This window comes from Varroa jacobsoni, unplaced genomic scaffold (genome assembly GCF_002532875.2).
Source record: "Varroa jacobsoni isolate VJ856 unplaced genomic scaffold, vjacob_1.0 scaffold_409, whole genome shotgun sequence".
NCBI classification, from domain to species: Eukaryota; Metazoa; Arthropoda; class Arachnida; order Mesostigmata; family Varroidae; genus Varroa; species Varroa jacobsoni.
The window spans coordinates 104,909-120,087 of record NW_019213311.1 but is presented as its reverse complement, the minus strand read 5'-3'; the positions used below and the strand labels follow the sequence as shown (position 1 = coordinate 120,087).

Sequence of the window (15,179 nt, the reverse complement as noted above, 5' to 3'; positions counted from 1 at the left end):
AAACGTTACTTCATTGCCGTTAAACTGTATACCATCGAGAATATACAGTTAATTATAATGATAATAATTTCTTTTTAAGTTGTTTGTTTTGATCGGGTTCAGTGACAAGAAGTGTCGGCAGATTTAGCGTTAACAAACTAATCAATTAAATTCAAGTACGTTGGCCGCGATCAGGTGACAGGGGAACATTAAACAGACGGTTCGGCACTTAGAAATCATATGGATTTATTACAAATACAAAACTAATCACCATCATAATTTTCGTCATCTGACATGATCATAATTAGACGGTCCGCCACATTTTGCTCTTTTCGAGTCCTTAACCTCTTCCACCTTTTTCTGTTTATCGCCATCATTAGAGAGGAGATCCCTTTTGTCATCACAGCCTACCACAGGAGCCTCGCCGTTTTCATCTGCACTTTCCGTTTCGCTGGCTGAGGGAGGCAATTCAATCATTTTATTATCATGTCTGTCACCGTTTTCGGCAAGAAAATCCGTTTGAGCACGAATGAGGTCGGCGGACGTTCGACACTCGGCGTACGCCGTCAATAGGTCCTCGTTAAGTTCAGAAAATGAATGACCCCATGAGAATTTACTGAGGTACCAATCGGCTATCGTAGAGAATCCAGTCAAATACATGACGGCCGCAATAGCTTCTACACAAGAAAGCTCGCAGGGTTTGCCGTAGTTGACCGGGTTGGCTGCCACAAGGAAGGGTAAAAGGCGAGGGTGGTTTCCTATCAAATATACGGAAATTGTTAACGAAATAATCGAAGTAATGCAGAAAATTCATGTAATTTTACCACCATAACACACAAATCATAGATAATTCGTGACTACAGCAATAATAATAATTCTTATTTTTACTATAAGGCGCTGCGTATTCATTAAAGCATTAATATAGAGGAAATACTGAACTTCACCTGCTAGACGCATTCATACCTTTCATTTTCGAGAAAGGCGCCTCGTTTAGTCGTGCCCAAGAGCAATCCACTACGGCAACGCCATATTGCGCAATGATCCTGCTGTCTTCCGGGGAGACGCACTTACTCGCTGACGGGGTAAGAATGATACCGTTGAAACGTTGACCAAGTCTAAGATCCTTTATAAGTCTCATGCGTGCCAGCTTACGTCCTGTAATCGATACGTTGAACACAAACAAATTATACGTTCTCATTAAAAGAAACGCTGGTAATGAAAAGCATACTAGGCTCGTTCAACGATGTTTAGATATGCTTCGGTGAACCTTACTTAGAAATACTCGTTTGTAAATACAGCTGTGATGTATTACGTTATACACAATGCACGTTAAGACACCGATAACATTTACCAGTACATCTTTTTGGATCACAATGGCCCAAATCCCACATCGCAACAGGGAATGGGCACTCTACGACAGCTTCATCACTTTGTTCGCTATCTGAAGGAGATGATGTTCCAGAAGAAACCTCGGTAAAGGAGTTGAGAACGCGCGGTGTTTCACCATCCTCGTCGAACGTTCTACGATCAAGCCTGATGCGGGTTCGGCCACCTTTGCCGCGTTTCTTTGATCCGCCGGCCCCTCGAGAAGCTCCGCGACCCCTTCGTGTTCCTGATGGCATCCGGGATACTGTTTTTGTGGATGAATTTTATGTAAATTATCGTATAAGCTTGGATATGTTTGAGTGTAAGTACAAAAAAAGCGTTTGAACTTTTAAAATGCTTCTAATCTTCTGTTTCTGAGGATTTTAAAAGTACATTCGCGAGTAAGTGATTTGTGTAATGATATACATAATTCCGTTACACAACGTTATAGATGAAATTGAAGGAGTACACAAAGTGGATACAACATAAAATCGCTGACGACTAGACGAATATGGGGGGTAAAACAAGATCGAGGAGCATTTTTCTGGAGTCGAAAGGGCCGGGCTGATTTTCATCGAAGGCCTCGTCACAGAAATGCATAAGCGCCTTTCTTAATAGGTTAATGTAATTCGGGATAATAGTTATAAGTCGACGACCTATGAAAAAATAAAACTAATTTTGTCTACAATATGTACAAGGTTTTTATCTACTTAAAAAAAATTTAATAGATCTAAAGTCTGATATATTTAAGCGTTAAAACGCTGATTTTTTTTCATTAACGTAATGGGTTGAAATATTTAAGTGTTCAGTGAGTCTTTTCAGCAACCTCTATTGAAGTCGTTGTGTAAAAGCATAACCGCATATAGAAAACATTATATTCTATAATAAATAGGTGATGAAGCGCAGACGAACGTCCCAAACAAAAAACAACAGCCCTTGTAATAGCGTATATCGTCGTAACTACTTTTTCGTATATCTATTAACGGCTAAATAAGACACCTAAACTATCCGGGGCTGTACGCAAGCACACGAACACACACGGCTTATTTCTTGAAATTCTTATTCAAAATCTAAACTGCGCCAAAACTACTGTCTGTGTTCCTTGCACGTGCAACAATGCAGTGTCCCATTCAGTTCCGACGATTAAAGACCTGGAATTGGCAGGCTACGTTTAGAAACAGTCGCGAATGTTGTGAACTATACGACCTTTATCGAACAGTAAGGTATAGATCTGTTACAATATATTTGCGGCCTAATATATTTAAATGTTACACTGTCAAATGGAGTTTGTTTTACATAGGGCCAATTTGATCAGCGTTTCGCAATAACCAGCAGACATAAGATGACCAGATGATTCTAGTTCAACAATCGCTCAACCCGACAAGAATACAAATTGTTGTTTCTCAAAGTGTGTTACAAATGGACAGCGTGGAAAAGTGTTTAAAGCGAGCGGTTTGAAGAAAGTGTTTGGAAAGTGTGGAACGGTGGTTCTGCATAAAGGGAGTCTATTCTAGATACGTTCAAGAACCCAGCAAAGGTAACTTCACTGTCGTAGTAAGTGTGTTTGTTAATCTGTTTCACTTAAAGCAACATTTCCTGGTATAAGCTAAATGATTCTTTTTCTAATGTCTTCTATTCCAGTTGAAGTTTGTCGACACAGTGAGCCATATCCATAAACAGCAGTTGAGTTATTACCTTTTCTCTTTATTGCTCCTATTTGAGGATTGGGTGGCAATCATTTAATGCCGTCGTCTATCAGGGATCATGTTCAGCTGACCAAGGAAGGACTGTAGTTGCTGTTGCTTATTGTTGTGTGTTACAACGTGATTTCTTGGCCTTACGGTCTGTGTCTCTTCTGTAAGATAAAGCTAACAGTTCTGGACAAATGAAATCACAATGCAATGATTGGGTAACCGTTGTGTATGTTTTAACTTGATATTAACAGACGATTGCCGGGGAAGCCAATCAGGGGTGCGTAATGTTAAAGAACAAGACTACTGAAGGCTGAATATTATAGCATTAAATCTAATTAATACAAATGACTCGTTGATGGTGTCACTTTTAACTTGAATGTGATCCCACATGGACAATAAGGAAACGAAACTTCGTCAGGTGTTACCTATATATTCCACAGATTCTCATCGACTTTGATGAAACAAAGTACGTATGTGAATGGGTTGCGCATTCAAGGCGCAGAAGGGTGAAGTTTATAGTTCATATTAATAGGTCCAGATAATAGCTATGCTTGTAACGGCCAAGTCACTAGAAAGTAGCGATCAGTGCGCAAGCTAAATACCTGGAGCTATTTCTCGCTATAGCGTATAGAGTATTCAAATCTGGAGCTCTAGTAAGTTTTTGCAGCGTGAAAACGATTTGCTGAACACTTAGTGTTTCTTAAAGATGTCCTTTTAATTACATCTTATATGCATGGCGATATCAATTTTTTATCAGTAGTAATCAATGAATGTTACAGTTAACAGTGAAGACGCAAGTGCCTGTATTCATGTTTTCATATAGTGTGTATATTAGTATCGAATTCAATAGGGATCTGCCTAACACCGCGTGGTGCGCGAACGTATTGTTGTACAAATTCAATGCAAAGTAATAGTATAGCAGTTTCTGAGCTATTATTATTCGTTAAGGATTGTCATAACTTTACGCTCGGTTTATTTTTACGTATCGTGGCTCAGTTTTTGGCATGCTAGAAAAACCGATAGCATTTATGGTGTTGTAAAGAAGTAGCTTTTTTATTACTATAAGAAGTAATTACCCATGAGCGGATACGCTGCATGTTCCGCTATCGTCACGTGAAACAAATCAACAAATAACCAACTGCAGAACTTTTAGCGGTAGTTAGAAATAGGAAAACTATCTACTAGGTCAGCTAGACTATTAAGGTGCGCCTTAACTATGATTCTCACCGAAGTGTAAGCCGAAAGGCTTGAGGCTTTATCTGATTCGCTGGATAGATATGCCGCAATGTTCAAACAGGTTGAAATATTGACTAGGCAAGACATGCCTATAATCCAGTACTATTTTTGAGTTCGCAATTTCCGTCTACAAAAACAATATATACTGCTCACAGATTAAGCATACCAGCGTATCTCATTCATAGCTAAGCATAGTAATCTCCATTTCATAACATTATGGCTGCGGATGAGGGTATTTAGGGTGTAAGCAAGGATGCTTAACAAATCGACACGTGGCCGTGGTTCTTTGATTGTTGGAAACTACACGTCTGGAAAAACGCCAGCTAACGACATTAGCCGTATTATTAATCTTAAGTGGACACATTAGTAAGTCAATTAAATGCTTATTCGGAACTTGCCTTTGAAGAAAATTATCAGTTAAATCTGTTCGAGTTTATGCGGGAATCGTGTGGAATATCAGGAATTACAGGCTAACATAGCACCCCATTTTCATAATAGTAACCCGACGATTCAAAAATGCACTTTTCAATTTAAGGTAATAATGAAGTGTATGCAACGATAGATAACTTCGTTAAACCTAAACACAATAAAGGTACCTTATTTATAACTTTACCATTGCGTCCATTCCAGTATTACAACAGCAAAAAGTTAACCATAACGGCTATACATTTTGCAGGATGGCCACACTCACCGACGTTTATGGATTTATTATCGGTGACGCAGCACGAAATCATCGTCGTCGTAGGTATTCCGAGGACGGTTTCGTTGAAGAAGAAGCTGAATACCCGCAATTAACAAGTGGACCGACCAGGCGGCGTCCTTCGTTGCCTGATGAACTGGACCCCCTAGACACGAGCACACCATCTGTGGGGTTCGTAAGGACGGATTTAAATGGGGTGTTGGTTCAGTAGCCAATATTTCTTTTTGCTACAGCGTTTATTATAAAAAATACATTTCACGTCTTTGTTGAATCTAATCATCGAGCTTTATCATTATTATAAATTGTAGGCTGAATACCAGTAGGCGTTTATAATCGTCCTTCGATCATTCCAAGTAGCTTCAAAGGTATATACATACGCTTTTTCTTTTTTTTACAATTTTTCTATCAATTTGCCGGTTTGGCAAAGAAAAACAACAGTAATTTATTTACGAATGCTTTGTAAGAAAGGTTTTTACAATACGTCATGTGGATCTTTGAAATATCTAAAAACGAAATTGAGCTACGGCTTGTTTCTAACATGTAACCGGGTATATTGAAGTCAAATTCAGTTCTCATAACCTCAGTATTCGTCATCCAGCTAACATGTGTGTAATTCCGAAACAAAGACCTAGTTCTTTGAAATAAACGCCCAGGACGGATTGATATTTTATGTTCAAAGGCCTTCAATTCAGATGTTCATATTTATCTAGTTAATTAAAATTCGAGATTTTGTTAACAAGTGAACGATATCTACACCACCGCGGTGTCTGTATTGTCTAAAATGACCATAGGACTTCAATGCTTAGGTAGTATAAATTTCTTACCGTGGAATTAATTCTCATTACTATTGATGAGATAGAGACTTGTTAATTCATTGTTGTGTGTAGTGCATGGGTGGATGTGCAGATGAACTTGTTAGGTTCACGGAGACCATGTCTAAGCTAAATATGACCCATTTAGTTTCGATAATACATGTAAGGAATTGACACCCATTGATCTGTCATATCCTTGCATTAGAGCATGTAAGTGGATGTTGCCAACTGCTTTGCGACTAACTGAACAAATAAAAGCATGAATAAACCCATAGGCAAGTTCCACTATTTGGGCTTGTAGATGAGGTAGCAAAAATGAATAACATCTTATAACGAAGTTACAGTCAGCGAAGTTCGTACTTCGCTGTATTACTTCCCGAAAAATAAAACTTACAAACTAAAATGAACCAGTTGGTGACTGGTTTACTTACCATTTCTTATCGAGATTTAAGAGTTACGAAAAATCCGTTTGGAAATTCCCTGAGCTCCCCAAGTTCGCCAACATTACAAACGACTTATAGCAGATTATATGATTCAAAATGTAAAATAATCTAAAATTCGAAACTACTCCTCTATAATTTTGGTTGTTGTTACTTGCTTTTATTCTCGCGTTGAACGAAGCTAGAACATCTAATTTGCATTACACATGGAGAATGTCGGTCAAGTGTCCTTCTAGAGGCCGCTTGATAAATTGATTTGCGAAATTTTAAATCGCAGTCCTGCTTATTTCGGCGTCAATTTCACGAACCCAGTCGGTCAGGTCGTGAATTGTTTCCGGCGCTGTTTGATAACTACTGTCTTTCACATAGCACTTTCCCCACAGAAAAAATAATCGAAAAGTATGATATTATAAGCCCAGGCGGGCCACTCTATGTCACTGTTATACGTCAAAATTAGTCGGCGTACGGACATGATTTCAAACAGTGTGAATTTGATTTGTGTGGATTCCCCACCTTGGTCAAATCAAAGATGATTTATATCCACTGTTTTTGTTTCGATCCACAGGTAGATGCAACCTTTGCTATACGGGTCACATCGTGAAGCAGAATGTCGTGTTGAGTTCGATGGGTCGGCAGGCACACTGTTTTCTTATGCAGCGATATTGTGACTTACTTGCCTAGTTTGTGGCTCCCCTAGTCTCATTTTATCTGCAAGTGGATCAGGCTGTTCGAGTTTATTGAACAATAGCCCCAGTGCTATTTTCGTCAGCGACAAGCGTCATCTGCTTTCAGAACGACGCTTGCAGGGCATCATTGTAATCGACTATGTGTTTCGATAGTAAGTTCTTACAACAAATAAACGTCGTCTCAAAATGCAGCGTTCTATTATAGCAGTCGCTACTATATATATCGCTCGATAGCCTGCTAGTCTTTTCCTGTTTACAAACACAACAGGAGAGAAATGAAACGAAATACATTTGGCGCATTGTATGATTTTACAATATGTACAAGTTGAGCCTGGGTGATAAAAAAAACCTGGCCGCTTTCCATTTATGGTTTTAATATGCCTAGTGAGCATACGTATTCCTCATTTTGTTTTTTTTTTATAAGTTTGTGTCTTATATATATACGATAAGATTAATACTTCTGCTGGAGGTGCTGAATCCTCCTATAGATACCTTGTCTCCACTATTAACTTTAAAAGGAATAAAAAGAATTCAACCACCCGCTAGCACCCGAAGGCAAGCTATTCATATCCGACCGTCAAAACCTGATGGCAAAGTAAATATTGATCACATAAATAACCTTTTAAAGAATCTTTTCGATAAAAGTGAGTGACTTCACAACTTGTGAATATGAGTGGTAAAAAAGACTGCTAAGCTCACTGCTAAGCAATACAATTATAGGAATATACCTACGTAGTTATCCGCCTTAACCCGCTTTCTCCGCATCTAGCCTCTCTGTCGCATCAGTGACATACAACTGCGTGGACGTATATAAGCTGAATAACTGTGGCAGTGCTTTCATTATCAAGCCTCAGTTCTAACTACAGTGATGAGATAGAGTCTAGCTACTTATTGCCACTTCACTGTAGAGAGCCGTTCTAATACAAAAGGTACCCTAGTTTCGATGGAAAATCATATAAGCCTGGTATTTTCCCTCTTAGCGACGATAACACACGCATCCTCTGTTATAGCGCTGCTCGATTTCTATGGGCACTATGATGATTTACTCCAGCCATTCCGTGTTCATCTACAAGTTTAGGTGAATAACAACAAAGGGCCACTTGCATTTTCTCTGGTTTTAGCAGGCCTGCTACAGGCAACACAGCATTTTGCTAAAGCCTATGACTTAATTTTCTATTGTGTGACTTTTTCTACTTCCAACACACAAGGTTTTGATTTGTTATTTATATGTCGTACCTGAAGATAAAAATGTAACATGCTAGTTCTCCCTAACAGAACAAACGCCAGGAACGATAGTACAATTTATATGTTAAAAACTCTGCAGTACAAACCGATAAAGCCGGTTAATGGATCAGTGCCCTCGTTTCCAAGCTGCGAATCGGACATTCTGTCACGTGTGAAGTATGTTGATATAATGTGCGTTGTCTATATTACGCTTAGTTCCGTGTTAATGCGTCTATTGGATTGATCAATATAAGTCACAGTTTGAACCAATAAACTCAAAAAAAAAAAGTATTTCTTTCCCAATTTGTGTTATAGCCTCACAAGGCCGTATCCATCATGGCTTACCGCTGTTTATAGTTAGTAAATTCAGATACAAGAGCTATAACATAAGGCTACTAGGGTGATATGAACTAGGACAGACTGGAAGTTACTTTTCGAAACTTATAACCAACGAAAGTAACCCCTGCGCCATTCTCGAAAGCTGGCCTTATTGACAGTTTTCGAATTGTACTTGTTTACTTCATATTGGTTCTTATATACTAAGCATTCCTAGTCAGTAAAAACGAATGATTACATTTGAATTACGACGGACAGACAAATGAACTCGGTAAGATGCTGAGTTTTTCGCTAGTTTCTTTTCCATAAAAAGTCTCTGAGGAAAAAAAGCAATCTTTTGAATAATGTACGGTGCAATATGCACAAAGGTTAACGGACCTGGCGGATACCAGCTCCAACAGCCTGTGCTGGAGCTTTACACAGCCCTATCACAATTAGCCCAGTGCGATGGTGCTTAGTATATATATAATTTGTATATTTCAATGGTGCTCGACCTGCTGAATTTATCGATATTTATGTCTGTCTAGGCTTTGAAAAACTATAATACAGTAATAATTTGCTGATTAATTTTACTATGGTGAAAATGACGAGATAGTGCGTAACCTGTTCTTTGAACTCTTAAGCGACATCTTTCGAATACGCACTTTCTGGAAACACCAAAGAAGGCTTTCTTGTCGGTAACTTAATTGTTGGCGTATATGTATATGGTTTCGAAAATCTGGACATCCGGTTCTAGACCGGATCTGCCAGCGTTGAAGGCAGGTGCAGTATCTCTACGCTAGGCAGCGTTCGTTTTTAACACCAACTTACGTTTACCGGTCAATGGCAAATAATTTCATGGGAAAGCACTACAATGCATGGAAGTATAAGCCCATCAGAACTACTGCGTTTATTATATTTCATAAATGGCTACCGTGCAACTTTCGAAATTCTAACTTTCTACTATATATATATATATATACTGCATTAAACAACAGCGCCTAACAAGGCAGCGTTGATTGAATCGGTTTAGATTAAACAAAGCATTTCGCCAAGTAACGATGTAAACGCAAGGTAGCGTGGAAGTTAAAAAGGTTGATAGAAAAACACAAAAAAATCACTTGTTTTCCATCATGTAACACACTGAAAAACATGCTGTTACAGCGGTTGCGTTCGTTGTTCATGACTAACGGCAGCTTCGACCTCATTCATCAATACAATGTGAAATTGCTTGAAAAGCTAGGTCAAGATCGATGATAACAGTGACAGACTGTCATTCGAACTCATTAGGAGCAGCAAAGAAAAAATGCCCTTGAAAAAGGTTGATATCCCAAGCTGTTCAGACGACAATGTGCTATACCCTATTGCCTATACAAGGTACCTATGTATTAAGCCAGAGAGATTCAAATCGCTTTAGGAAACCGTCTCCGTGTAGTGTGGCTAAAGACGATGTAGAGTTAGGCTGTTTACACAGCTTTCAAGATATGTTGGTCGATGTACAGGATGGCTATCTGCTGGGCAAATCATCGTCAGAGTTTCGAGATGAGTTAACAAAGACTGTGGCCAGTAAAATTTATAGGTTTATTTATATATGACATCGTTCGCTTATTACTGTTCAGAACAAGAACCTTAGTATCGAACGTGACAAAGTCTCAGTAAGCTGATGATAATAGAGTTTCACACTTTAGACAGTTTACAGCTTCAATTGGAAATTATGTTATATCGGCCTTTGACAAAAAATGTTTATGAAAACTAAATGTCTGTCATTATTACCTGAATGTATATTGATATTTATGTACGATATTTTCATTTTGCTTTTTTCTTTTAAAAACAATGCGCAAAGCTTAAAAGTATATATATGTTCAGTATTTTTATTCATACAGGATGTTTTTTCGATAATTTCCGCGATTGTCGTTAGTCGTAATATATATATATATATTCTTATACTACACATAATTTAGTGTTGATAATAAACCATTTTCGAACAACTGCCACAACTTAGACAAAAGGTGTTATTACGTGAAAGTTAAGTTTTACCCAAGATGAAAAAGGCTTCAGATCAACTAAAAAGGCTTTTAACATATAATGATGAGATCAGTACAAGTTAAATATACATCCCTCAATGTACATAGTTTAGGCCATAGTATTGTCTTATACGTTTAGATGCTTGTAAACGTATTTATAGATTACACATCTCAATATTACATATGTGTAGAACACCCGTCATTGCGTCTGCACATATCCAGAATTGAGTTTTTTAGATATAGTTTGTTGTATGAAGTCACTTATTTTTACTGATATATTTGTTACTATTTATGTAGTTGTGTATTTAAATGTTATTAACCATGTACCGTTATCATTACGGTTTTTCAGTTTCCAGCCAAGTGTTCTGTAATCACGGAAGCTTAAATCCGTGATATATTTCTCTGTCTTTGAAAAAGTACTTTCTCCTCAAACACATTGCATAAGCTTATATAAGGCATCAAAGATTACCTTAGAACTTTTCTTTGTATAGGCATTATTACCTGATGTCACCACCCAATCCACCAAACGTGCAACAACCCAGAAGGTAGAAAATGTTAGCTTAGAACTTTTTTTCTGATCTTTACATTTAGTCTTCTCTACGCGTATTACATAGATCTAATGAACAATCTCCGGCTCGCATTCCGACTATATTACTGTAATAGATTTCTACTTGGTAGCATAATACGCCTTATCCTAGCCGGTTACTCAAATCGAACAAATCTGTCCGCTACCAAATGGCTATGGGGCTATGAGATTTGTATACACATCATAGGTCATCTTTCTTACATGTAATTGCTCACGCCGGTCTCCGTGAAATCAGGACAACACGCCAGCTTGTTGTCTTTAAAATAGAATATCTTTGTCTTAGCTGCAGACTGATCTTTTTTGGTACATTTTTTTTTTGCACAAAACAGCTTTCAAAATTTAAGTAAGTGTGTTACGAAACTTTTGTTAGGTCAATTACACAACACGAATCATGCGGGAATTTAAATAATGCATAATTCGATCTCTTTTTTTTTCGTTTTATTAAGGATTCTACCTACAGGTACTAGTTTTTAACCCAATTTTTATGCAAAAATTAATAACATTATGTATCGCTCTCTATTTCAATTTGTATCTAGATCATTAGATCACAGTATAATATAAAAAACATGTACAATACTAACTTTTTGCTTCACAAAAATGCTGTTACTCAGCCCCATGTTTCATTGTTTTTATCGTATCGCATCGCATAAAAATACGCCTATTTCAATGACGATTTTGCTCTTCGTGTAGGTATTCTTTGATTTAATAAGATCTGTTAATAACATTATGCATCTCATTCGCCTTCTGACGCAAAGAACATTTTTGCCGTTGCCATATGATAAAAATATTACTTCAAATGGTTATCCTATTTAGGCCTACGGAAAAAGCGTCGGAAGCATTCAAAAGCCGTCTGAAAGGATTGTGGCACTCCATGAAATATGGCTGGACAGCTATTACTCCGGGCACCCAAATCGAGATCAACGACCTTAATGGAGCCGATCCTCTTTATCTACTAGGGCGAATGTACCACGTCAAAAATGATCAAGATGCTCACAAGAGCTTTCTCAGTGATTTTAGGACACGTATCTGGTTTACTTATCGACAGGTAACGACAATTGTTTAGATACATTTTCTCATTTGTTACCATGCAAAGAGCAACGCCACTGCTAGAACACGTTCGTTTCGGAAACAGGGAGTAACGAATTAGCTACGTAGGTTCAATTTGCTTTTGGTTTCTAATGAAACCTTTGAAGAGAAACGAATGTGGCCTTAGCAGTACTGGGATCTCTACATTAACAGGTCGGTTGTATTTCAGGATTTTGAGCCGATATGTGAGACAGGCCACCAAAGTGATTCCGGCTGGGGTTGCATGTTACGCAGTGCGCAAATGCTTTTAGCACAAGCATTTATGCTGCACCTCTTCGGCCGGAATTGGCGATGGGATCCGAAGCAGGAAGGATTTAGAAGTTACGTGCAAGAGCAGAACTTGCACAGACGCATCATTGGGTGGTTCGGTGATGGAGCAGACTCTAGAGAAGCTCCTTTCGGTATTCACAATTTAATCAGGGCAGCGCGACTAGCAGGCACTAAGAAAGCAGGTGGGCTTATTGTCAAACTAACGTACATATAAAGAACTTCATTGGTTGTTTTGGGTGGGCTACAAAGAGCAGTTCGAAAAGTCAGTCAAACGAAATACCTAGCAAAATTTTATTACCAAATCCAATTTTTTTTTTTTAACTATAGTTCGGTTATCATTTGTTTTTATGCGCAGGTGATTGGTTTGGCCCATCATCTGTCGCTTACATGTTGAAGCGATGCATGGAGGACGCCGCGTTCAACGCAGGTTCCAAGGATATCTTCGAGAAAATGGCAATATATGTTACTGGGGATTGCACAATTTACGTTCAAGATGTTATCAATATCTGTCAACCCAGTCCTAACGTGCGTGTTATTCAACGTAATACGTTTGTATAAGTTTCCTTCCTTGAAAACGAAAATAGCTTAACTAAATGCTTAGACTATTTATAGCAATAAAGTATTGGTAAAAAGAATTAGGAATATATCTAGTAAACATTTTTTGGGCATCTGACACCTATTCCTAATACATACATAATTTAGATGCGAAATACAAATCTCTACAACGACTTCCCGTATTTCATCCATAAATACTGATTTTATCACTGACACCGCCGTATGCCACGTATCTCACTTACAGGTTCCGTGGAAATCTGTCATTCTATTAATACCCCTCCGACTTGGTGGGGAGAGTATTAATATTAACTATCTTCAATCTATCCAGGATATACTGGCAGATCCAAGACTAAACTGCATCGGGATTATTGGCGGTAAGCCAAAACATTCACTTTACTTCATGGGGTTTCAGGGAAACAAATTAATTTTCCTTGATCCACATTATTTACAAAGTGCGGTCAACACGAGAGCAGTTCCCTTCGATGAATCGGTATGTATAATAGGTTAGTTCGATTATTATAACTAATAATATCATTTATGGAAAAATAAGTATTCGATATAGTTAAATTCTCAATTCTCAGCATCATCAAATGTTACCCTCAGGTTTACTTTACGAGGTGACTCAAATGATTATTTGGTTTTATTTTTCCAGAGCTACCATTGTAGTGGTGCACGGAAGATATCATTTGCAAAATTGGACCCTTCAGCTGCAATTGGTTTCTACTGCGCAACACAGCGAGATTTTGAAGATTTTGTAGGACTAGTTCAGCTCAAGACGGGAGAACAAGCGAGCCCATCGGTTCGACCAGGTCTAGGGGCGAGGGATCAACCTGGCCGATCTACGAGGAATCTTCCTATGTTTACAATACGCGAGGGCGAACCCCTGATTGCCAATCAGTCTAACGTGAGGGAATCAATCAAAGATCGCATTCTTCGAGTGGAACGAAATGTGATCACTAACAAGGGAACACTTCGGAGGGAATCGGATGATTATGTCGTGCTAGATTGAAATGATCGGAAGAAACGGACCCGGAAAAATGAAGGACGAAAGTAAAACCGATGCTGCCTTCTACTTTTAATATGTACAGGCTAAAAATTTATATCAGCTTAATGTTTTAATACATATCACGTAGTCACCCGATTTTATAGATCATATATAGGTAACTCAAATTAGAATCGACATTTATTAGATATTTATAATAGAATAAATAACAATCGAGGTAGATTTGATCTGATGAATGTTGTCGAAAAATAAACCTTTCTATCTATAGACATATACATAGTACGGCTCATCTCACAGATAAAACTGAAGTAGATTTTTCGAAATACGAAACGATCGTGACAGCTTTGAGCATTTGTTAGAAAAACATTCCGATTGTAAAAAATGCTCGAAGCCGTTGTGCTCTGTGATCGCAGTTTTGCAGTGTTGGCGCGTACGCATGTAGATCAAATGAAAAATTATGTTTACAACGTATATATAGAAACAAGACCTACGGTAATTAGTAGTAGTTTTATGTCGTACATGAAAGACGCGCGTGTAAATAGTCTATAACACATGCCCATTCGCCTCATGAAAAGAGGATCAGTCTAGTTCTGTCAAATTTTGTCAGTCAAAAGCGAGGGAATCAAAGGAAAATAATGGCTCTACTACTCTTGATGTCTGGGCGGTACATGTTTCCCGATACTTCAATTTTCCGCGGATAGAATAGAAAACATAAATGTCACACAAGAAAGCAGGTGGAGATTTTTTGCACTCCTACGCGACGTGACATCGTTCTGTGGATCTGTGAGGAAGGCTACGCACTAAATCGACCTAACCTGTAACGATCTTCCATAGCAGAGCATAAAAATCACGACGATTCGCTTGCGCGTGATTAGGGCTTGATGTAATTATGGCTTATACGAGGGTGACTATGCTAATGATGGTGACGAGACCGCAGAGAGGAATAATGACAGACCAACTTATTGCATTTCTTTGCATAGATGATATGCTGCAGTAAGCTGTTGAGTTGTTAGAGTGCATGTGTTACTAATTAGAACGAGTCACCAACTTAAAAGTGCAATGTTACTGTAAATAACTATTATGTGTGTACATAAATGAACCGAGTTTAATCTATCTTGTATTTTATTAACTTCGTCATGTTAAATGCCTTATGTATCATTGACAGATCGCCCATGAAGTGAAAGCTCGATGGGAGAAGCTATTG

General features: G+C 38.2%; 2 protein-coding genes across 10 annotated transcripts; one reads left to right on the top strand and one right to left on the bottom strand.

The window, feature by feature from the left end:
* Nucleotides 1-204: 204 nt before the first annotated feature.
* LOC111260199 (18S rRNA aminocarboxypropyltransferase) lies at nucleotides 205-5,052 on the bottom strand. 3 transcript variants are annotated; one of them, XM_022832771.2, is made up of 4 exons: nucleotides 4,966-5,052; nucleotides 1,331-1,609; nucleotides 943-1,134; nucleotides 205-737 (listed from the first exon to the last, which is right to left on the bottom strand). In XM_022832771.2, exons 1-4 carry the CDS (start codon nucleotides 5,006-5,008, stop codon nucleotides 265-267), a joined length of 987 nt encoding a protein of 328 aa, XP_022688506.1. In that variant the 5' UTR covers nucleotides 5,009-5,052; the 3' UTR covers nucleotides 205-264. The 3 variants fall into 3 exon arrangements, with proteins under 3 accessions (XP_022688506.1, XP_022688508.1, XP_022688507.1); XM_022832773.2 differs by lacking the exon at nucleotides 4,966-5,052 and adding an exon at nucleotides 2,344-2,466; XM_022832772.2 differs by lacking the exon at nucleotides 4,966-5,052 and adding an exon at nucleotides 2,171-2,278.
* On the top strand, nucleotides 1,581-15,084 carry Atg4b (Autophagy-related 4b). Of its 7 annotated transcripts, none has more exons than XM_022832764.1 (7): nucleotides 1,581-1,666; nucleotides 4,951-5,145; nucleotides 11,875-12,106; nucleotides 12,317-12,599; nucleotides 12,773-12,942; nucleotides 13,217-13,462; nucleotides 13,625-15,084. In XM_022832764.1, exons 2-7 carry the CDS (start codon nucleotides 4,952-4,954, stop codon nucleotides 13,979-13,981), a joined length of 1,482 nt encoding a protein of 493 aa, XP_022688499.1. In that variant the 5' UTR covers nucleotides 1,581-1,666; nucleotide 4,951; the 3' UTR covers nucleotides 13,982-15,084. The 7 variants fall into 7 exon arrangements, with proteins under 7 accessions (XP_022688499.1, XP_022688498.1, XP_022688497.1 ...); XM_022832763.2 differs by lacking the exon at nucleotides 1,581-1,666 and adding an exon at nucleotides 2,537-2,898; XM_022832762.2 differs by lacking the exon at nucleotides 1,581-1,666 and adding an exon at nucleotides 2,538-2,881.
* The last annotated feature ends 95 nt before the right edge of the window (nucleotides 15,085-15,179 follow it).